General features: G+C 44.9%; 1 protein-coding gene across 2 annotated transcripts in view; it reads left to right on the top strand.

Annotated features, from left to right (window-relative positions):
- PLCB1 (phospholipase C beta 1) overlaps nt 1-23696 on the top strand; it is an 839164-nt gene that overhangs the window by 666888 nt on the left and 148580 nt on the right. For both annotated transcript variants that reach the window (XM_075563986.1, XM_075563987.1), the window contains exons 24-25: nt 15721-15853; nt 21646-21699. In XM_075563986.1, coding sequence (XP_075420101.1) covers nt 15721-15853; nt 21646-21699 — 187 coding nt within the window. The remainder of the gene's footprint in view (nt 1-15720; nt 15854-21645; nt 21700-23696) is intronic.

The raw sequence follows: 23696 nt of genomic DNA on the forward strand, positions 1-23696 counted from the left end.
TCTATTGGCATTCTGTGGGTGCCACTAGGTCTTGTGACACTGCACATAATATGAATTCTTGCTTTTTCAAGTGAAATTTTCTACATGATTTCTTCCTGATCAAAAGTAATTAAAACAGTCAACACAGAGAAGATAATTTACAACTTTCTTAACATTTTCTCTTTATTCAGTGTAAAGTACAGGATTGAAAAATGCTTTTGTGGCTTTGTAGTTTACATAAAGTTTTTAGCACAAGGCCCAGACAATGTGATGGGGTATAAAATGTTAACTGTTTTTAGTATTTTACATGCATTTGTACACACACACACATTCCCAAAGAAATTAAATGTCACACTATAAAAAATAATTATGGCAAAGTCTATAAATATTAAAGATGAATTTTAAAATATAAAGACCATATGTAGGCTGCCACGATTTCTTAAAAATAAAAGATAACAATTATTGGAGTGATACCAAATTAAAATAATAATATTAATTAGCTATTTACATTTCATTTGAATATTCAGAAGCAAAAATGAGGGGCCAGGGGGAGATGAGGAAATGAAAAGTCTAAGGGTGGTGAATAATGCAGAGTGAAATTTTCGTGGCTAGCCATGACTGGGCAAGCAGTCGGGTTTCACCAAAGCAATATGATCCTGACGGCCTTTCTCTTCTCCCGTTAATTTTGTCACTTGTGAAATGACGGGAGTTGGGTTCTAATTCCCAACTAGTTACTCGCTTTGTGTACATGAGCAAATTTTAAAAGAAATTTAAAAATAAAAATGACAAGTAAAATCTCAAAAGAAAACATGCAAAGCCATTCAGAGGGAACCATTATGAACCACTATAAGGAGTATATATATCGTATTTATATACACAATTTCTCTTTTTAATGGAATAATGTTCACATTCTATTTTACCTTTTATCTACTTCATACTAGTATTTCCGCGTCACTAAGTACTCTTGTGGAACAGAACCCTTCATGACTTTGCAGTTTGCCATCAGATCTCTCTGCCATCAGTTACTTTCTGATCCTCCACCATTGGACAGTTGTAGATGTTAAATATATCTTCAGAAGCTACCATGAAGTACATTTTTTTTAGAATTTCAATGATTATCCCCTTGCCTGTTTTACAGATGTCTAGGAATTTTGACCTAAGACTTCAGGTATTAAACAATAAATGCAGAGTTCCACAAGCTTATTTACACTCTAGGTATTGTGTCCCATAGGTGCAATAGACACACGATAAAATATAAAGTGAGACTGGAAGTTTCCTAAATCTCATCTGGGGTGGTGCGCAGTAAATGAAGCCCTAGGAAGCTTTCACACGGATAGAAACGGAGGCCGAAGCGTAGGCACGACTATAGCTCCAGTGCTGTGCCTGCCTCTCCTGTCCCTGCCTCGCATCTGCTGAGGGGATTACAATGTCCTCGGCCACTTGGACCTCCTGATTGTATGGGACAAGGGATGAGCAGGGTTCACACATGTACAGTGAATGGCACCGCCTTCACACGCTTGGGACAGATGCTGTTGGGGTACCCTACCTTTTTAGAAGCAGTGCACCCACCTCCCTGTAGTGCCTGTGTGGGGAGAATGGTTAATGCACGTGTTACTTTCTGAAAGAAAGTCTTAGCAATCTACTTCTGAACCACCAGTCACTAAATCCCTACGGAGACATTGCAAACGGACACACCTGGGGTGAACATGAGCTGGGACTGCCGTCTAGCAGACCCACTCTGGGGATGCCGCGGCGATTGGCTGGAACTGACAGTAGCTGCACCTTTCAGGAGCACCAGGCAGGGATTGGAAGCGCCACCCTGTCTGGAGATACCCAGCTGGCTAGTCCTCCTTCCTGATGGGCAAGGGCGTGGCCCAAGAGCAAACAGAGGGAGAGAGTCCCTCGCTTCTGGGTGGGCAAATGCTGCGCTGCAGTTCGTGCTCCAGATCTCGCCACAGGGGCAGGCCGGCCTTCAGCTGGAGCTGCATGTCCGCCAGCTGCTCCCCGCTCATGTTCTACGTTCCTCGCTGCCCTGCAGTTTTCTCCGCAGCACATGCTGCTAATAATGGGCCCTTAATTGGTTCCGGGAAACCAAACCGAAGACAGTGCCCAGTAACTGCTGTTTAATCATTGAATACAAGAATGCGTGTCTTTACAATAAAATTTTAAAATGTGGTTGGTAACTAACATTTAAATGTTTGGCAGGGCCTCTGTCTCTAATAGTGTTTCTTCACAGAGCACAGTGCATTCTCTTCCCAATGACCTTTCAAATAATTGAGGGATGCATTGGGAATTTTATGAACTTCTTCTTTTTCTCTGTGAGACCATTTCTCCGATGATGGGAAATCTCTAAGCAAAGGAAGACGTGGGAGGGACCTCTAGGGATGGAAGGGTCTTTCACATGATGGCGTCCTTTCAAAGCCACCCCCCAAACCCCCACCCCCCGCCAAGACAGCACATGCAAATGGAGAATAGCATATTTACTCACTTACTGCCTTTGAGTCAACTCACACGGAGCAGCTGGTGGCTTCAAACCTCTGACTTTGTGATCAGCTGCCCTTTGTAACCCACTACTCTACCAGGTCTCCTTGAGTAGAATACGCCAATAAAGAAAGCGCTCGGGGCTGCCTCACAGTGACCCCTGTGGGTTTCCGAGACTGTAACTGCTTCCAGGAGCAGAAGGCCCAGTCTTTCGCCCTCGTTGCTGCTGGCGGTTTCGAACTGCCGGCCATGTGGATCACAGCCCCACATGGAACCACTACACCACCAGGGCTCCTTGCGAGCAGAATATTCGGGATAGGAAAATACAAAAGCAGAGTTATACGTTGCTTTATTTTGTTTCTCTTTAAAAAGCTGACGACTAGGACTTTCCAAGAGGGGCCATGCTAGAGGATGCTTTCACCTGTGTAATGGTAGAAATATCAAGAAAATCCTGTTCCAAAGAGCTCAGCCCTCACAGACCTCATCCATGAGCCTCCAGGAAACAAGGCATTGCTCTTCGCCATCTAACACTACAAAGGAGGCCATTTTTCACTCCTGGACACTCACACGACTCGCTGCCGTTGAGTCTGTGCCTGCTCGGAGCAACCCTGCAGTACAGAGTGGTTTCCATGCCCGGAACTCTCCTGGACCCTAGTGGGCCCTTTAGCTTTTCTTCCAGTCATGTCAGTGGGTTTGAATGAGGCCACAGAAAATAAGTAGTTGTGGTTTTCTCCAAAGGAAATTCTATCTAGGCCATGGCAGACACTGGAGACACCATTTTAGCAGCAAAAACGGTTTTAGTATATTCCTTTTAACTTGGAACTTCTAAAGGTCACTTCTGGTGAAAATTAAGGATTTCATTGGGCTATAAAATATTATTAGATTTTGAACAGTCTAATGAGTTATCTCCAGAGACTAATTTGAAAACTAAGTAGGTAGGAAAGTGGAATCTCGCTTGCCCCTACCTTTTTTTGAACCATTAGCTATTTATACATTTTACAGACCAGCTTAAAATAAAGTTGTGATGGTTGTTTTATTGTTGAAAGTTAAGGAATTCTAAAGATCTTCACTGCTGCACTTATGTTGACTGTTTGGTAGCCATAATTCAGGGTTGTGAAATAAGTAGTAAAATAATAGGCCAATCTGAATAACAAAAGCTTTGCACATTGAAAACTATTCTTCTAAGTAAAACGTCATATTAAATTATCTTAAAACATAGTAAAGGAGAAAAAGAAAAAATATATCAGCAGTCCTGCAGATACTATTTTGGCATGTATCCTTCAAGTGTGGTTTTATATCACAAGCACACGCACTTGGAGCTCTGGTAGACTCCGTGCTGGGCTGGTAACTGCAAGGCCAGCAATTCAGAGCTTCCAAGCACTCCATGGGAGAAATGGGAGGCCGTCTACTCTCATAAAGATGTATAATCACTCAGTCCAAAGGGGGAAGTTCTAATCCATTATAAGTTAGAAGCGGTTGAATGGCCTTGAGGTTTTTTGGCATTTTGGAATATATATATATGTATATGTATATGGGATATGCATGTATATACCATTTTTTGTGTGTTTTTAAAACATTTTATTAGGGGCTCATACAACTCTTATCACAATCCATACATATACATACATCAATTGTATAAAGCACATCCGTACATTCTTTGCCCTAATCATTCTCAAAGCATTTGCTCTCCACTTAAGCCCTTTGCATCAGGTCCTCTTTTTTTCCCCTCCCTCCCTGCTCCCCCCTCCCTCATGAGCCCTTGATAATTTATAGATTGTTATTTTGTCATATCTGGAGTCTCCCTTCCCCTGCTTCTCTGCCGTCTGTCTCCCAGGGAGGAGGTCACATGTGGATCCTTGTAATCAGTTCCCCCTTTCCAACCCACTCACCCTCCACTCTCCCAGCATCGCCCCTCACACCCCTGGTGCTGAAGGGATCGTTCACCCTGGCGTATATACCGTTTAAAAAAAAATACCAAGTGTCTTAGTTCACCATCCCAAATGCTTGAATGTGGTCATAGAGATGCCCAGGGAGACACTGGAAGGGTCTTTGGTGGTTCAAACAGTTGAACACTCAGCTACTAACCAAAAGGTGAATGGTTCAAATCCACCATGAGAGGCTCAGAAGAATGGCTTGGAAGTAGAATTCTGTAAGTTCTCAGCCGTCAGAAACCTAATGGAGCAGGGTCTTCCCTGACACCTGAGGCACTGCCATTCGTTGGAATCGACTCGGCAGCAAAGAGCTCTTATGACATACCAGTAACACCTTTTATTTTCTGCTTTAAAAATAAGCCTGTAAAGGGGAAAAGTAATATCCAATATATTGGTTACAAAATATTTGATCAGCTCACTGGACGTGAGAGTCTGCATTTCTAACACGCTTCCACGGGACACTGATGGCTCGGGACTAGATTTCAGTAGCAAGACTTTCAAAAGTTAGCAGGCCTGGGAGTTGCCTGGGGCCTTGTGGAAACACATGTCTCTAGATCCCATCCTCAGAGTTTTGATTCAGAGGATGTGGGGTGGAGCATTAATCTGTGTTTGTAAGGCGTGCCCTGTGAGCCGAGGCTCCCGGTCCAGGGAGCACCCTGTGGAACCACCCAGCTCCTGGTGCCCACACCCATGCAGCTTCGTGAGTGTCCCCCCAGTGAAACCCGTTACAGTCCAGCCACTCTGGACATTGGCCAAATCCGAGATCCTGGGAAAGGCTCCGGCACGTTCTACTTCAGAGATGGTTCATGATGTGTCCCTTGAGCCTGTAGCCATCGTTTTTGCCGAACGATTCCACTTCATTCGTTCGACAGCTACGTTTCCACAGGGGGCATGTAAACAGTAGTTGGGCGACTTACGCTTTCAAAGAGGAATTCAGCATTTCAATTTAACAGCAGCATTGATTGCTCCTCTTTCTTTGGAGACTATAGAATTTTGGTGTCCTAGAAAATTAAAGCTGATAGGAGCAAGTGCACAACGTAAGCACCATTAATATAAAATAGCAGATTAAAGGTTCTTTGCCCTTTAAATTTCAACTTCTTAAAAAAAAACACAACATTGCTGTCCAGTCAGTTCTGATCCACAGCGAGATACAGGACAGAGTAGCACTTCACCATAGACTTCCCAGGGCGGTAAATGTTGACAGAAGCAGCCCGCCACCACTTTCTCCCAGGGAACAGCCGCCAGGTGGGCTTGAACCCAGGCCTTTCTTTCAGTCCTGAATCAGGGCAACCCTAGGGCTCCTCGCTTTCTAAATCCCCTGCTACCACTCTGAGTTGGACACCCATGCTCTAGTAGTAGACAGATGAGAGAACACCGTTTTAATTCATTGACTCATCCCCCAAATATTTTTCCAATTAGCAGAGCATTGTGTCGGTTCTTTAGTTTCAGAACCTTATCAGTAAACTTCCTCGGGCTTGATGATCTTGTGATCCCACGGTTCACATGGACAATAGTCAAAACTCTACCATCTCACTATTTGGGGCACCAACCATATCTGGCAGGAAGGAACGCCGGGGCCCCTGAGAGGCTCCATGATCAGGGGACATCCTGTGCAGCTGGGCTCCCGAAGGACACTGCTCTGGCTACAGGCTGGACTAGAGTCAGAGCCATGAGACCCGGCACTTGGGTACCGGGGCCGGAGCCTTGGGTACTTCACACCAGCTGACAGCCATGGACCCCTAAGCTTTCTCGATAGCCCCCTCCTTGAAGGCACGGATGATGAGGATAGGGCAGGCTGGGGATGGGGGCCAGTGGGTCAGGGGTCAGAGACAATGGCAGATTAAGGCCAAGGACAGAGTTTGAGCCCAGCTGCCCTGGTCTTGGAGGAAGCTTTGGATTGTTGATACTCCCAGGGTTGTAGGTACAGAAGGAGGCAGGGCCACCTAATGAGAACGACATTGCTCAGATGATAAGGTCTGCGGGGAAGACCTAATTACAGTGTGCACTGCCCCACCCCCATGCGGTCTCCCCACCCTCCCACTCATGGGTACTTGACAGTTTTGAGGAGAGGACACCGCGCCACTTGTCGTGAAAGCACACAAGGGTAAGAAAGAGAGAGAACCCACGGGGTGGGGAGGAGAGTCGTATTTATGATACCCTGGCTTAGAAGACTGGATGGTCTTCCCTTGTGGACAGAGGTGAAAACCAACTCTCCGAAGGCAACATGAGGTCATCCTGGCCAGTAACCCCAGCAGGACACTCACAGTAGAGGTGAGCTGGAGAGATGTTTTCATAGTATGACTTGGTCTTTGGAATCTAACCCTTGTCAGTCAGTAAGGAGTGTGGCATAAGAGTATATCTACTGAGAGTGCACAGGCGTAAAATTAAATGTGTATTTATTCATTTAATAAGTGATTTGTTATGCACTAGCTGTTGGTCTTGCAAAATTCTATCAGGAGACCTCCAGCTGGTTTCGATTACCAAGACCATATTTTCAACTACTGTTTCTTCCTGTCTGTGTCTGACTTTCGCGTTCCAAACACCATTAATCATCAGTGCATCTTGACTGCACATGGGATCCACTTCTGACTGGAGATGTTGGTAGAAGTCTTCAATTCCTGCACAAAAAAAACCCTTTTGTGGTTGGTGCATAAGTTGGGATAATAGTTGTCTGGATTTCCTTGAAGGCAGAGAGAGGTAATCCTACCACAGGCAGCATGGTACTTCCAGACAGATCTTGCGATGCCCTTTTTGCCGGTAAATACACCATTCCTTTTGATTGTCGTTCCCAGCACAGTAACCCGTATGATTTTCCGATTCAAATATGGCCGATAGCAGTGGATTTCAGCCCGCTAATGCCTAGCATGTGGCTCTTTATGTGTCCCATTTCACTGTTGACAACTTCCTTTTTCCTAGGTTCATACTCAGTACATTCCAGGTTCCAGTTATTTAGATTTTACAGCTGTTTCTTCTTACCTTGACCTGTGCCCCATCAGCAAATGAAGGTTCTAAAGGGTCTCGACGCCCACAGGCGTTACTGCATTCATGTCACCATGGTCAGTTCTACTTGGAGAAGGCACCTCCCCTCAGTCACATTTTGAGCTCCTTCTGACTCCAGGGGTCCGTTCTGTGGCATGATCTCTGTCAATGTTCTGCTTCCGTGCATTAGGCCTTCAGTAACTGACAGTGGTTCTATATTGTGCATAAGGTTTTCTTTGAGTAGCTGATTCCTTCTTCATAGTTTGCTCTTAGTCTGGAAGCCCTGCTGAAACCTGTTAAGTCTGGGTGAGCCTGCTGGCATGTGAAATACCAGTGACATTGCTTCCAGCATCACAGCAACATACAAGCTGCCTCAGTATGACAAACTGCCAGACAGATGTTGGCTCAAAGGAGAGAATATCAGAAAGATGTTGACGTGTGTTTTATTGACTATGCGAGAGCGTTTGAGTGTGTGCATCATAACAAACTATGGGAAACCTTGAGAAGAAAGAGGCCGTTGTGCGAACAGAACAAGGGAGTACCGTCTGGTCTAAAATCAGGAGGGTGTGCTTCAGAGTTGTAACCTTTCACTAAACGTATGTAAACTGCATCTGCCTGCTGAACAAATAACCAGAGAGGCTGGATTATATGAAGAAGAATGCCACCTCAGGATTGAAGGAAGGCTTATTAACAATCTGCATCGTGCAGATGAGACAGCCTTGCTTGCTGAAAATGAGGAGGACGTGACCCCTTGAGAATGACGATCAAGACTTCAAGGATCGGAACTTCAGTATGGATTATAAGTCAAGGTAAAGAAGACCCAAATCCACATAACTGGGCCAACATGATGATAAATGGAGAAAAGACTGAAGCAGTCAAAGACTCCATCTTGCTTGGATCCATACTAATGGAAGCATCAGTCAAGGGCCCCAATACCACAGTGCACTGGGTAAGTCTGCTTTTTAGAACATCGACAAGCAAGGATGTTACTTTGAGGACTAAGGCGAGCTTAACCCAAGCCAGGATATTCCGGGCGCCTCATATGCATGTGAAATTGGGACACGGAATTAGGAAGGCCAATGAAGAATTGGTCCATTGGAATGGTGGTGCTGGCATATTGAACATACCTCAGATTGTTAAAAAGACAAGCAAATCTGTCTTGGAAGAAGTGCGGCCTCCAAGGCAAGGCTTTATTTCACAGACTTTGACAACATCCTGGGGTTGTCAGGAAAAACCAGTCCCCGGAGAAGGGAAACATGCTTGGTAAAGTCGAGGGGCAGCGAAAATTGAGGAAGACCCACAATGCGATGGATTGACACGGAGGCGACAACAGTGGGCTCACACGTGGGGAGGATGATGACGGTGGCACAGGGCCAGGCAGTGTTTCCTTCTGTTGTGCATGGAGTTGTGCTATGGGCTGGAACTGACCATATGGCGCCTAACAAGTGGCTTCTTTGACCACGATGTGTGCTAGTCAGCGTGCTGGGCATGAGCTTTTTGATGAACACTCTTAGATGCCCTGGTGGCGCTCACTGGTCAACACTGTTTCTTGCTCTGTTGCCTGGTCCTGCTGCTGCTCCACTGATGTCTCAGCTGTCTTCTGGATCCAGAAGTGTCGCTGCACAGGGATCTCAGGTCCAGAGGATGCACTCCACTCCTTGCTCTTGCTGGTCATGAGATCCCTCCTGCTTCTCAGAGGGCTCCGTTTATACCCAGAAACATGGCATTCCTGTTCACACAGGTGAATCCGGTCACCCTTCAGTGGCTTCTGTCACTCTCCCACCAGACCAGGGCAGGAAAAGATCATTTGGCAGGAGGTAGAGATGTTGGCTACAGGAGCCACTTCAAGGAATTCACCATCCCTTCAAATCCTACCATTATGTCCCAGAAGAAAAGAAAATTTAAAAATGATGGCCTTGCCTCTGGCCCATCAGGTGCTTCCACCCCAGCACGGAAAGGACTGTAGTGTTTTGTGACTCAGGAAAGACAGGGAAAGAACAGTACAGTCCCACAGAATACCAGCTTCATCCTTGCTTCCGGCATTTGAAAAGTTGTGACTCGCCATGTTGACCAGTCAACTAAATCCTAGACAAGCAGCTTCTCTATTGTTGGATCCTCATATCCAAATCGTCCATTCCCACCATGGTAACCTCCTCAACTAGTTTACCAATGGCATCTCTGCCCTCTGTAAAACTTATCCAAATAGCTGCTTGGTGATGCTTTTATCGTTACATTTGAATTGTACTTACAAGGCTCTTCTGTTTGTTTGGGGAATATAGTTCGTTTGTGTTTTTAAAGTAGTATATCTGGCTTGCTCACCTCAAGTTCAGCTATTCAAAGCCAAAAGCCAGCACCACAGGGGAAAGATACATCTTTCCACTCTTGGGAAAATGTGCGGGCTTGGAGACTCACAGGGGCCTTTCCACCCTGTTCTATCAGGTCCCTGTGAGTTAGCATTGACTTGATGTCAGGGGAAATAATGGTCCAAAGGGAAGATTGATAATGTCGTCTAACACAAATGACAATGATCTCTAAGGTGAACCAGAGACATACGAGGGGGTACCCCAAAATAATCAAATTTCCCCCATTTTTTTTATAAAACAACCTTCAGAGTACTCTCCATTACACTTAATACATTTGTCAAAACTGTGATTCCATTCTTGGAAACATTTGCCACACTCATCTGATTGGATGGCCGACAGCACCTTCCTCATTTTTTTCTTCACCTCTTCTACATCATCAAATCACCGTCCTTTCATGTCCCTCTTCATTCTTGGAAACAGAAGTCGCTTGTTCAGGTGAATCAGGTGTCATGGGACTAGAGAGGCATCCTGGTTTTTTTTTGCCAAAAACTGGTGCACTGAGATGGTTGCATGGGCAGGTGCATTGTTGTGGAGGCAACACCAGTCCCCCATCTGCCAGAAATGAGGCCTTTTTGTCACACACTGTTACTCAGTCTTACTAGAACGTCCTAATAGAAAGCTTGATTAACAGTCTGACCTGGTGGAACAAACTCCAAAGGTACTACAAGTAGACATTTTTATTCATTCAGGAAATTGACGGATGCCCAAAACGAGATTTGTCATCAATCAATATTCTACCTTTTTTGAAACTAGAAGACCACTCATACACTTGAGTTTTTCCCATATCGCTGTTTTTGTGAGTTGTGTTCCACATCACAACAGTTTCTGTGGCGTTTTTCCTGACCAGAAAACAAAATTTCACAGCTGCATGCTGTTCTCAACTCAACCATCACAAAAAAATGAAGTTTGGGTGAAACCTGCTTTTATGAAGAAAAAAAAAATTCACTGTGACCAGAGAGAACCTTTCCAGGCATTGCCACTGAGTGCACTAACCCAGAGTGAGTTATTCAATGCTCGCCTAGAGGGAATAATTCATACACAAAAATTCTGCCCAGCGGAGCTATTTTCCATTTTGAGGGGCGTACCCCCTCATTTATAAACCATAGATGCATGAATGGATTTTGAGCTTGCATTCAATTCTAACCCCAATCTAAGAACAATTCGTTCTTATGACGTGGCCCTGCTCAATGCTCCCCCCTCATGAAGACATCACTGGAGATACCAGTGCTACAGCAAAGTGTGGTGAAGAAACTAGATGGTGCCTGGCTATCAGGAAGAAGACCATCTGGAGTCCTAAAGCTTCTTTTCAAGCAAGCAACCATCTTAAGTGAGGCATCAACTAAGTCCACATGGACAAAGCACACCAACTTGTGTGACCCAAAAAGTGTAAATAATATCATCCAAATCCAAAGTTTGGAATCACAGCTTGAATTGTGAACACCTGGTTTGCATAGGCTATGGATGACAGTTGAAACCGTAAACCCATTTGCAGGGTCCTCCCAGGGGTTAAGCCTCTGGAGCGTCCTTTTGGGGTGTAAATGGCACCGTTATCAGACAGAGGGAGTTGTAAAGTCGATGAATCAGGTCCAAACATAATACTGGTGGATCCCTTCCAACCCTGGGCCAGGGATGTGAACAGCTTTGCTATCCTGCAGCACGCATTGGAAAGTGGATCGTATTGGATGCAGTTAGGTTAAAATTTAGCACCCTACCATTAGATCTCCACTGTGATCCACTTAAATCTGTTCTAGCTTTTAATATTTTCTGCTTGTTTCATTGAAGGATTTTTTATCTGTTTTACTTTGTTGTTGTGTTTTGTTTGCTTGATTTTAATGCATTATTGGATATGCAATCCAAGACAGGTGCATCTATAGAGACAGTAGCCGGATCAGGGGAGCCTGGGGGTCGTGGCAGAGGGGGCTGGGGGAAATGGAAAGCTAATAACGAGTATGAGAATGAAGAAAATGTTCTACAACTGCTTGTGATGATGATTGAACAACTCCTATTGAGGTGAAAGGCTTGATTTGTATGATATGTGAATTATATGCCACTAAAACTGTGAAGAACACACAGAGAGGGCGGGGGGCAAAGTCATCTCCCTGCTTGGAAGGGGAAAATATTGCAATGCTTTCCTTTGACCACGAGAGGGCGATGATCCACTTCTGTTGTGGTTTATTCGAATTATTGTTTTTCTTTCACCAGCTAAGCTAAAATCTAGTGTAACTGGAGTACTCTCTGATGAACCTTCTTTCCATGAAATTTGCTTAATTGGATCATTCGAATCTCTCAATTCAAGAAATATGGCATCTCTAAATCTTTGGGGGACATGGTCATTTCCAGTATCATGCGAACCGATCGCATGCTTGTTTTATTTGGACTCTTGAAAAAGGGGAAGTGAAAATCATTTGGGTTTTGACATTTCTGTTTACACATCCAGGAAGAAGAGACCAGTCGACCTTTCAATCAGGATACTACATGTTAACTTACAGCAGTGCTTTTACTGTTCGGGGGTCTTGCATTCAACTGCTTTATTTATTGAATGCTTTACTAGACGGATGCCTTCTTTCAGTGCAACGCAGGAAGCTCTTTGAGCATGACAAGGAAACCATATTCCTCCACGTTGGGAGCGATAGTGAGTCGACTGCTGCTGCTATTCTCACGGTCAACTGCAGTTGACCGTGCCCCGGGGTTGCCGTGAGCTAGAGTGGAATTGGCAGGAGCCGGTGAGTGAAAGGACTCACGTTTTGAGCTCCAGCAAATGTTCCCGTAATAGTTCTGGCATTGACTGTGTGACCTCCGCTGGCTGCCTGGCTTTTAAGTCTTGGGCCTTTTTACTAACCTCTCTGCTCTCTTCTGGAGTTGGGGGACTGCCACCACGACAGCGGTGAGGCGGCTGGTGGGGATGACGGTGTCTGACGGGAGGTACTCCACAGTTGCTGCTCTTTCACACGAAGGCCTAATGGCACTGTAGAGTAAGCATTGGCTTGCCAACCTCAAGTTTGGCGGTTCAAGCCCACCAGCTGCTCCAAGCAAGAGCAAAGAGGCTGTCTGCTTCAGTAGAGATATACAGATAGATGCTCCAGTAGAGATGTACAGACTCAGAAACCCTGGACAAGGTCACCGTGAGCCGGAATCCACTCAGTGGCCTTGGGTTTGGTTTGGGTTTTAGCCTGTGCACGTACTGTGTGAGCAGCACCCGTAGGAGTTGTACAGTGCACCCCGCCTCGTTTGGAGGTATTCGAGTGTATGACTCGTGGAGTAAACATTAAGTTCAGCCCCAAATCTTGGTTACAGTCCTCAGGTCTAATTGTAAATCTGTGCCTGTGTGATTGCTCATCATGTACTTGCTTTGCTTTTTAAATCTCTCCCTAGTTATACTTGCCAGTTTCAGGAAAGCAGGTCTTAAATGCCCTTCATCAGCACAGATTGCTTTCCTTCTCTGCGTTGGCCTTGGTTGACTGTTGAACTTGGTTTTGCAACAAGCGTGCCCTCCCAGGGCTGGGGCTGTCTGTAAATGCCCCGCACGGTGAAACTAGACTTGCTGCTTTTGGTTTAAGACTTGCTACTTCTCCCCCGATGCTTCCCAGACACTCGAGCTAGTTGCCAAGAAGATGCCGCACATTGCTACTCTCCTGGCACCTGGGTTTCCTCATCACCTGCATTCTTTGCTCATCAAAAAAAAATTTTTTCCCTTGTCATTCTTCAGAAGGTTCATTTCAGCCAGCTGTGGCACTGAGAAGAATGTGATTCGCCCGCTGCATGGTTGCAGAAGCATGCCCAGACGGCCAGTGCCGTCACTTCATCTTTTTCCTGTTGTTCATAGGCAGCGTGGACTCGGCTCCTATTTGGAGTGACCTTCCTACAGCAGAAACCAAGCCCCACACACTGCTGGGCGCCGGGCCGTTCTCACCATAAAAACTGCTGGTTTGGGCCTAGTGTCGCTCCCACGAGGGTGTCTGTCCACTTTACGGAACGTCCCCCTCTTTTTCGAGGACCCTTTACTTTCCCAGTGCCCTGCTGTTCCCATAGGACTTGTCCAGAGCACCGGGGACGAAGAGCCACCATGCCTACTTTTAAGGAGCATTCTGACTCTACTTCTTCCAAAACAGATGTTTATCCCTCTTTTTTGGAAGCAGATGGGCAAACCTTTTGACTGCTTATCTTTTTAAGTCTTTCTCAGCTGAGAGGACCTGTCATTGCTGTGCCTGTCAGATTGTTTCTTCTGGCCTGGCCATCATGGTCACTTTAGTATTCTTTCCTAACACCACAATACAAATGCATCGATCACTCCGAGGTCCTCGCTGTTTACTGACCAGCTCACCTGCGTTAGGTGCTTGAAAGTGCTGTGGGTTCTGTTTGTTCGTCTTTTTTAATCCTCGGAGAGACACCTGTTATTGTGTATCGCCTTTTAGTTTCCACATCTGCAATCTGTGGTCATATGACAAAATGTTAGTCTCTCAGAAAATGGCATCTTTTTTTGACTTTTTATTAGACTTCAGAGCAGACTGTGAGGATGACCTCTTTGTTGGGAAAGCTTGCAGATTAGAAAGACAGCTCTGAGCAGTGAATTGCAAAGGGCCAATGAGCATCAGAAAGCATCATTAAGAGAGCACAGGAACCCTGGTGGCAGAGTGCGTTACGTGTTGGGCAGCGAACCTCAGGGTCAGCAGTTGGAGACTTCCAGCTGCTCCACAGGAGAGAGACGAGGCTTTGTCTCCGGAGACCGGCTCCAGGCTCATGAACCCACAGGGACAGCTCTACCCGTCTTACAGGGTCGCTCTGAGTCGGAATTGACTTGGTGACAGTGTGTTTGAGTTGTTGAGTTTTAAGTGGTGGAGGGGGACGGTGACGTTTTAAGTTTGCATGTGTTTATTATTCATTGGCAGTGCTGCTCAACCCGAAATGTTTTGCTTATTTTCTTTCATTTATTTATTTAGCCTGCATCATTTGGGTGCACTCTGTGCCAGAAGCTGTTCTAAGAACTTTATGAGTGTATATTAATTTGTTTTAATCTTCTAAACAACCTGACGAGAGAGAAACTGTGATGATCCCTGCTAAGTGCGCATTCTCATGGGGGGAAGTTGAGGAAATCAAAGGACAAAACACACAGCAGCTGGCTCAATGTGACCCCGGAAGGAAGGAGCCCCTGGCTGCAGTGGTTGTCCACCCACCTGTAAATCACAGGTGGCGTGAACCCAGCCCCTCCTCCATGGGAGAAGAGACATGGCCATCTCCTCTCTTAAAGATTGCAGTCCAGGAAACCCTTAGGGCAGTACTACATTTTCCTATAGGGTTGCTATGAGTCAGAATCAACTCCATCACACACAGCACAGTGAGGAATAGGGCCAGGATTTTAACTCAGTCAAGTCCCCCTCCAGAATTTGTGCTCCTGGCTACTGTATCAGTTAGCAACTGCTACATAACGAACAACCCCCCAAAACAGTGCCTTACAATGGCAACCACTTATAGTTTTCTCTGAGTCATTCAGTTAGCTGGACAGTCTGCCTCTCTGGACCTTACTCGGATGATCTTGGATTTGCTCATCTCCCTGTGATCAGCTGGGAGCTGGCAGGTCTAGGCTGGCTTTGCCTAGAATAACTCAACTCTCCCCGAAAGAGCTATTAACCTTCCAAACTCTAGTAGGGGGCGCTCAGAAAAAGAAGAGACATTGAGAATGTTTATTCTCAAGTCTCGGTGTGTGTCCAGTGTTCCACTTTCTCATTTGCCCAAAGACAATCACACGTCACATCCAGAATGAACGCAGGAAGCCGCTCCTAAAGGACGTGGACAGAGGAACACATGCACATCAGGCCTCTCCATGACATTCCTCTTCCACACTTCGGATGCAACACCGGGTTCAAATGCAGTGTTTCCGACTCCAAACGAGTTAGGAAATGCTATCAAACTAGCCTTGTCTGTTTGGGGTGGGAGGTGGGGTAGAAGAATCATAAGGCAAGTGGAAAGTGAAAGGGTGTCTCTGATTTTAGGCTGATCCTGGGGAGACGCCATCCGAGGCTCCGACCGAAGCCAGAACAGCTCCAGCAGAGAACGGGGTGAACCACACTGCATCCCTGGCCCCCAAGCCGCCCTCCCAGGCTGTCCACAGCCAGCCGCCTCCAGGTAAGTCATCTGAAAAGAGAGCTTCCATGCGTCTCCATAGTTCATGTACTTGCCATGAAGGGAGGCAGCCCGAGTTGGGTGCCTAAAGCATCCGTGCATAGAGAGCCATGGATGCAGGAGAAGCTCCGTCAGTGTGGTTTGCGTGAATGAGGAGCTGAGTGCACGCGGAGAGAAACACGGGACTGTTCAACTGGCTCTGATCATGGGTTAGTCATGAAGCCATCTCAACTGTCACCTGGGTTTCCATGTCTTTATTTAAGGGCAGAATGTGACCTGTGGCTGGCAAGGCTTGTGAAGAGTTGTTCAAGCTATTCATAAATGTCACCACTTTAGAAGCACTTTGTTAGCCCTTTCTCTCTGCATCCCATTAAGCCCCGGCCAAGAATCCCTCTCCCTCTCGCTGCCCAGTTACACTGAGCATCTACCCTGTGCCCAGCCATCTACGAAGACCTCCACATGAATGAGCTCATCTCCCATTCATGCTCATGTTGTTGTTAGTAACTACATCTGTTTTGACTCCAGATAATAGAATGAAACATGGTAACATCTCTTCCATAATTGGATCTGCTACGAGCAGCCAATACGTAGTCGAGACTAGAGTGGGATGCCTCACAGACACACAGATCATAACCCTGACCCAATCAAGCAAAAGGAAGTTTTCTGAGGATGTGGCCTGCTTCCAAACTAAGTGGATTCTGGAGGAAATGTGTTTACCCTTCACTGGGACTGAGTCCTGCACCTGCCTTGTCCTTGGACCTCCAGGTTTTGGACTTGAGCCAGTGGTCTGTCATATGATCTACCAATCCTGGGAGTCATCAGCAACCTACCTATCTTGAATTAATTTGCCTCTGCAGCCAGAAGTCTGCTGTCCAACCTGCTGATCTTAGTATGATCTGCACTTGCACTTGCATTGTCAAGAGAAACCTTGAGCCTGATGTCTGACCTATGAACTTAGAACATGCTGCCTCTATATTTTGATATAAGTCTATCCCTCTCTATACATACATAAGCATCACTGGTCTTTTTTTCTAGAAGACCAAGCCTAAGACAACATCCTGCGTAGGTTTTTTTCAAGTAGTCTTTTAAAGATCAAATGCTGACTGCTTCTTACGAGATGGGTGCATAAGCAAATATGGCAAAGAAGGCTGATGGTGCCTGGCTATCAAAAAATATAGCATCTGGAGTCTTAAAGGCTTGAAGGTAAACAAGCAGCCATGTAGCTCAGAAGCAACAAAGCCCACATGGAAGAAGCACACCAGCCTGTGTGATCGTGAGGTGTTGAAGGGATCAGGTATCAGGCATCATCAAAACAAAAAATCTTACCATAGTGAATGAGGGCGGAGGAGTGCGGAGTGGAGAGCCAAAGCCCATTTGTAGGTTACTGGAGATCCCCTTGCAGAGGGGTCTCAGGGAGGAGACGAGCCAGACAGGGTGAGATGTAACAACGATGAAAAATACAACTTTTCTCTAGTTCCTAAATGCTTCCTCCGCACCCACCCACCCCCACTGTCATGATCCCCAATTCTACCTTGCAAGTCTGGATAGACCAGAGGATATACACTGGTACAGATAGGAACCAAAAACACAGAGAATCCATGGCAGATGATCCCTTCAAGACCATTGGTAAGAGTGGTGATACTGGGAATGTAGAGGGAGAGTGGGTTGGAAAGAGGGAACTGATTACAAGGATCTACATGTGACCTCCTCCCTGGGGGGGTGGACAACAGAAAAGTGGGTGAAGGGAGACATCGGACAGGGGAAGATATGACAAAATAATAATTTATAAATTATCAAGGGTTCATGAGGGAGCAGGGAGTCGGGAGGGAGGGTAAAAAAATGAGGACCTGATGCCAGGGGCTTAACATAAATACACTATCAAACATAACAAAACATACACGGTAGAATACAAAGTAAAGGACTGAGATCTCCTAAAATATCAGACAAGTAGAATAAGGATTCCTAGAGGGCAGAGTGGGGTGGGGGTGGGGTGTGAAGATGGAAGACATGTTCTGAAACTGATTGTGGTAGCAATTGGGCAATAATGTTTGATATGATTGAACTATGGAATGCTTTAATATCTGGATTCGCTCCCAATAAAAAGAAAGTAAAATTATAATAATAAGACACTATGTGCACTACAAGACGTCACCAAAATAATGAAAAGAAAACCTACAAACTTGGAGGAAAATTTGGCAATGTCTTAACAGGCAAGAGCTTAACCTCTAAAATCATAGAAAAGTAAAACACTTCATGAAGAAAAAGAAATAATCCAATGGGGAAAGAAAAGGCAGAGGACATGAACAGAGTCCACAGAGATAACACTCAGGTGGCCAACCACGCCACCAGAAGAGCTGGCGTGTGTGAAGAAAAATAGGCATCGGGATTGGAGGAAGGTTTATCAACAACCGGTGATGTGCAGATGACACAACCCTGCTTGCTGAGAATGACGAGGACTTGAAGCACTTGCTGATGACGATCAAGGACTGCAGCCTCCAGGATGGATTACAACTCAAGGTAAAGGAGACCAAAGTCCTCACACCTGAACCCATAGGTGACATCATAGACAGAGAAAAGATGGAATGTGTCCAGGATTTCATCCTCCCTGGATCCATCATTCATGCTCATGGAAGCAGCAGTCAAGAGATCAAACGACACAGTGCACTGGGGTAAATCCACTGCACAAGACTTCTTTAAAATGCTGAAAAGCAAGAGGGTTACTTTGAGGACTAAGATATGCCTTATTCAAGCAATGGTACTTTCCATTGCCTCATGTTTGAAAGTTGGACATTGAATACAAAGCACAAAGTCGAATCAATGCATTAGAATTATGGTGCTGGAAAATTATATTGAAAGTACCATGGACTACCAAAAGAACAAACAAACCTGTTATGGAAGAAGTAGAGCCAGAATCCTCCTTAGAGGCAAGGATGGCAATTCTTCACCTCACACCCTTTGGACATGTTGTAAGGAGAGACTAGCCCCTGGAGTGGAGGGGCAGGGGGAAAAGAAAGCTCTCAAAGAGGTGGGATGGGAAATGATGGAAACAGGGAAAGCTGTGGGAGGTCCAACAAGTTTTTAAATAAAAAAATGATGATCTTTTATGTAAACCCTCACCTAATATACAATAAAAAGCTTAAAAAAACAAAACAAAACATTCAGGGCATTGGTTTCCTAGGTCAAAAAGCATGGGGCATTAGTCAATTGTCATAACCTAGCTCAGAAAGATAATATTCCACATTCTAGTTTGATGAACAGAGCCTTAAAATCCTAGAATTGCTCATCTAAGAAACAATCATTGGTCTACACTCACATGTAGCAAAAAGAATAAGGAGATAAAGCCTTGATAGAAGCCAATTCATCTCACTAACAACCTCTAGGAACCCGAAGCTGCTTCTAACCAGGGTCACCCTAGAAAAATCACAATAGAAAAGGGAGACATGTGTAAAACAAAACTCAAATTCCTAAAGAAGTCTAGATCTGCTAGATCAAGAGACATGACATGAATTCTCAGGAGGATTGGCCTAATGCCCTTTGAACTTGGAGCTGAAGTTATTTTGGCAGGTCACCTTTCAGCCAAATAATAGACTGGCTTATACAATAAACAGCATCAGCCAGGAGCAACGTGTTCCCATAAACAAGTAACTATATTAAACCTAATATTTAAAAAGAAAAGTTAAAAATATAAACTAATAAAACCTAACATTTACCCAAAAGCCAAGATGAGAAAGCTGAAAGTGGAAGGGGAGCCCAGAGCAATGGAGAAAGATCACCCACAATGGAAATCATGAGAATGCTAATATTCTGTCACAATTGTAACCAATATTGTGGAACAATTTGCATAAAGATTGTTAACACTTACCACAATCTAGTAAGTGCCGCACTCTGTAGCAGCGCTGGTGGCCTAGTCGTTGGGTGCTCATTGGGCTACTAATCACAAGCTCAGCAGTTTGAAACCAGCGGCTGGTCCACGGAAGAAGAGACCAGGCTTTCTACTCCTGTAAAGAGTTACAATCACCGAAACCCTGTTTCTACCCCATGGCTATGGGTGGGATGGAACTGCCCCGGTGGGTTTCTGAGACTCACTCTTTATGGGAGTAGAAAGCTGCAGCTGCGTCTTTCTCCCTGCCCTCTAGGATCGCTATGAAACATTATTAAGGGGGAACCTAATGTACTATGCAAGCTTTCTCAAGTATTCTTAATTACTTGTCATTCCTGATTTTGCCAGAAGGTGGCAATAGCATTGCTTAGATTGAATTTTTTGTTTTTTTAAGCATCTCTCTTTTTAAAATCATTTTATTGGGGCCTCAAATAACTCTTATCACAATCCATGCATTCATCCATTGTGTCAAGCACATTTGCACATGTGCCGCCATCATTTTCAAAACATTCTCTTCCTACTTGAGCCCCTGATATCCCCTCCCCATTTCTTCCCCCCCATCCCCTGCCCACCCTCCCTCACAAACCCTTGATAAATTATAGATTATTATTTTCATATATTACATCATCCTCTGTCACTCCTCACCCACTTTTCCGTTGTTCATCCCCCTGAGAGGGGGTTATAGTTTGATCCTTGTGATCAATTCCCCCTTTCTTCCCCTCCCCTCCCCTAATCCTCCTGGTATCTCTACTCTCATTGTGGGCCCTGGGGGAGGGGGGTATCTATCCTTTCTATAGCAGTGTGCATATTCTGGTCTAATCCTATTTGTAAGGTAGAATTAAGGTCATGGAAGGAGGCACTAAGGAAATAGAGGAAAGTTGTGTGTTTCACTGGTACTATGCTGCACCCTGATTGGCTCATTCCTTCCCTGTGACCCCTCTGTAGGGGGATGTCCAATTGTCTGCAGGTGGGCATTGGGTCTCCACTCCATGCCCCCACCTCATTCACCTTGGGTATGATTTTGTTCTGGGTCTTAGATGATTGGATTTTTTTTAAGCCATCCAGTTTAGATTCAACTTAGAAGTGCTTTTCACTCCCTATACAAGGAACATATAATTTCACATTAAATTCAGTGTACCTCTGGTGCATATGAGGGTTGGAGGTACAGGGAATCCAGGGTGGATGATACCTTCAGGACCAAGGGTGTGAGGGACGATGCTGGGAGAGTGGAGGGTGAGTGGGTTGGAAAGGGGGAACTGATTACAAGGATCCACATGTGACCTCTTCCCTGGGAGAGGGACAGCAGAGAAGGGGGGATGGGAGACTCCGGATAGGGCAAGATATGACAAAATAACGATGTATAAATTACCAAGGGCATATGAGGGAGGGGGGACTGGGGAGGGAGGGGGGGCAAAAAGAGGACCTGATGCAAGGGGCTTAAGTGGAGAGCAAATGCCTTGAGAATGATTGGGGCAGGGAATGTATGGATGTGCTTTATACAATTGATGTATGTATATGTATGGATTGTGGTAAGAGTTGTATGAGTCCCTAATAAAATGTAAAAGAAGAAAAGAGAAAAAAATGATTAGGGCAAAGGCTGTACAGATGTGCTTTATACAATTGATGTATGTATATGTATGAACTGTGAAAAGAATTGTATGAGCCCCAATAAATTGTTAAAAAAAAATCAGTGTACCTCAAAGTTGCAAAAACAAAAAAACCTTTCTTAGGTCGTGAAAGAGTGTTGAAAGAACATTTCTCTCCTGAAATTTGTTATTTATCCATAAAAAAAAGACTGACAGAGAGCCACGTGTTGTTATTTTAAAGGCAAAAGAGCCACACATTGTTATTTTGTAGGCAAAATATATTTAAAACAAAATTAAAGATGTCTACTCACTCTATCTTTTGATTCCAGGCTCGGTAAAGGCACCTGCTAAAACGGAGGATCTTATTCCGAGTGTCCTAACAGGTACGCACTACCCTTACCCGCAGCACGATACAGTGAGTACATTATGCAAGGCCAATTTCCATTCATCTCTGAAAAAGAAGACATTATTCAAGTTCATAAGAATTAAAATATAATGAAAATTGCCCGTGAGTGTTCCGAAGGCCCTTTGCATAGATGTTGTAACATGAAATATGATGTCATCACAGAGAATGAGTTCTACTTGAAGGGCCCTGGTGGGGCGGTTGGTTAAGAGTTGGACTGCTCACCACTAGGTCAGAAGTTCGAACCTACCAGCCACTCAGTGGGAGAAAGATGAAGCTTTCTTCTCCTGGAAAGATTTACAAAGCCTCAGAAACCCTAAATAGGATGACCATGAATCAGAATTGACACACTGTCACTGTTTTGTTTTCTGTATTGGAGTGAATAAGCTATAATCACACATAACCACATGGATAGAGCCCATAACCAGATGCTGAGGCAAAGAAGACCAACATAAATGAGCAGAGAGCTCCAAACAATAGTCCACACTAATTCATGCTGGAAGAAGAGGCTATTGAAAAGCTAAACCGACAAAAAGTGTTTGTGGCGTAGTGGAATACCTTTGGACCACTAACCACAAGGTCACCAGTTCAAACCTACCACCTGCTCTGAGGGAGCGTGAGTAGGTGTTCTTTTCCTGTAAAAGATTTTCAGTCTCAGAAACCCACAGGAGCACTGCTACCCGGCCCTATGGTGTCACTAGGAGTCGGAATTGACTCGGTGGCAGGGAGTGAACTGATGCTGGTGAAACCGGGTTTGGCTTACACTTGCTAGGAGGACAGCAATGTTTGTGTGTTGCTCTGAGAGATTGCTGTGAGCGTGTGCATTTTGTGCGCTCGTTTGGGGCTGCACATTTCTAACTTGTGTGCTTTATGCATGTCTGTCTCCCCAGCCAATCTCAGTAAGACGTGCACAGAAAAACAAATCTGTGTTTACATTCCTGACTCTAAGAGAAGCCCAGCTCAATGTTGATGAGAAAAAGGGTGAGGGATGGGTTTACAGAGAGCATAGTTCTAGTGTTCTTTAAGAGTCTGCGAGCATCTAGACAGAGACAATGATGTAGGCCAGTGGTTCTCTCAGAGTGGTTTGTTCCTGAGTGGGAGTTTTCTTTCTATATCAATGTTCATTACTTTCAGACGTAACAGCACAGGCTAGTAGCCTTGCGACCATCGATTTCACACCCTAGATTGGAAGATCTTGCACCCTGCTGATCAGTTTTCCATAGTTGATGTGCTGCAAGCCATTTTGAAAGTAGAATTGAAAGCATCACCAAAATATTCTGCAGTCCCTTGGGATGATAAATTCTTAATCTGATAAATGATTATGCAACTATAATGAGGCCATCTGGGCCTAAGGGAAGCCATTAAATCAGCGTAGCACTGTCTCCTCCGCCGCCTCCTCAAAAGGAAGTAAATATCGGGAGAACAGATACAGGCCTGAAAGAAAGAAAGAAAAGGGAGCATATTTCAATTGCTTAAAGACCTTGACATTTAGAAACGGAAGTTGTTATTCTCACTTCAATGTTTATCCCCCAGCTCGCTCATCTTCTATTCAGGTTTGTGCTGCTGCTTGTGGCACATATTATTTCTGAATCGCCCAACAATTCTAAATATGTCTGGTCACATTTGTTGTTTGTTTGTTTCCAGAAGCAGAAAGTTTAAACCAAGAGAAAGAAATATGGGAGCCATGATTTAATCTAGGTCCAAATAAATTATAATTAATCAAAGGTGGGATATCCTCACCTGTGAGGCACTCGCTGCTCATTTTGCTAGAAAGAAAGCAGTGACCAGCTTGTACACTCCATTACCTCTAAGATGCAGCTTGACTCTGGAGACACGAGCAAATTAAAAAGTGCACGTTCTAGAATGATTCGTGAAATATGTCGATAAAGTGCTGAAGGTTTTTCAGTTCAGGCCTGTGGCATTTAAAGTGTTCTTAACATTGGAAAAACTGCTCTGTTGGTCACAGCGAACCCTCAT

The sequence above is a fragment of the Tenrec ecaudatus genome, chromosome 12 (genome assembly GCF_050624435.1).
Source record: "Tenrec ecaudatus isolate mTenEca1 chromosome 12, mTenEca1.hap1, whole genome shotgun sequence".
NCBI classification, from domain to species: Eukaryota; Metazoa; Chordata; class Mammalia; order Afrosoricida; family Tenrecidae; genus Tenrec; species Tenrec ecaudatus.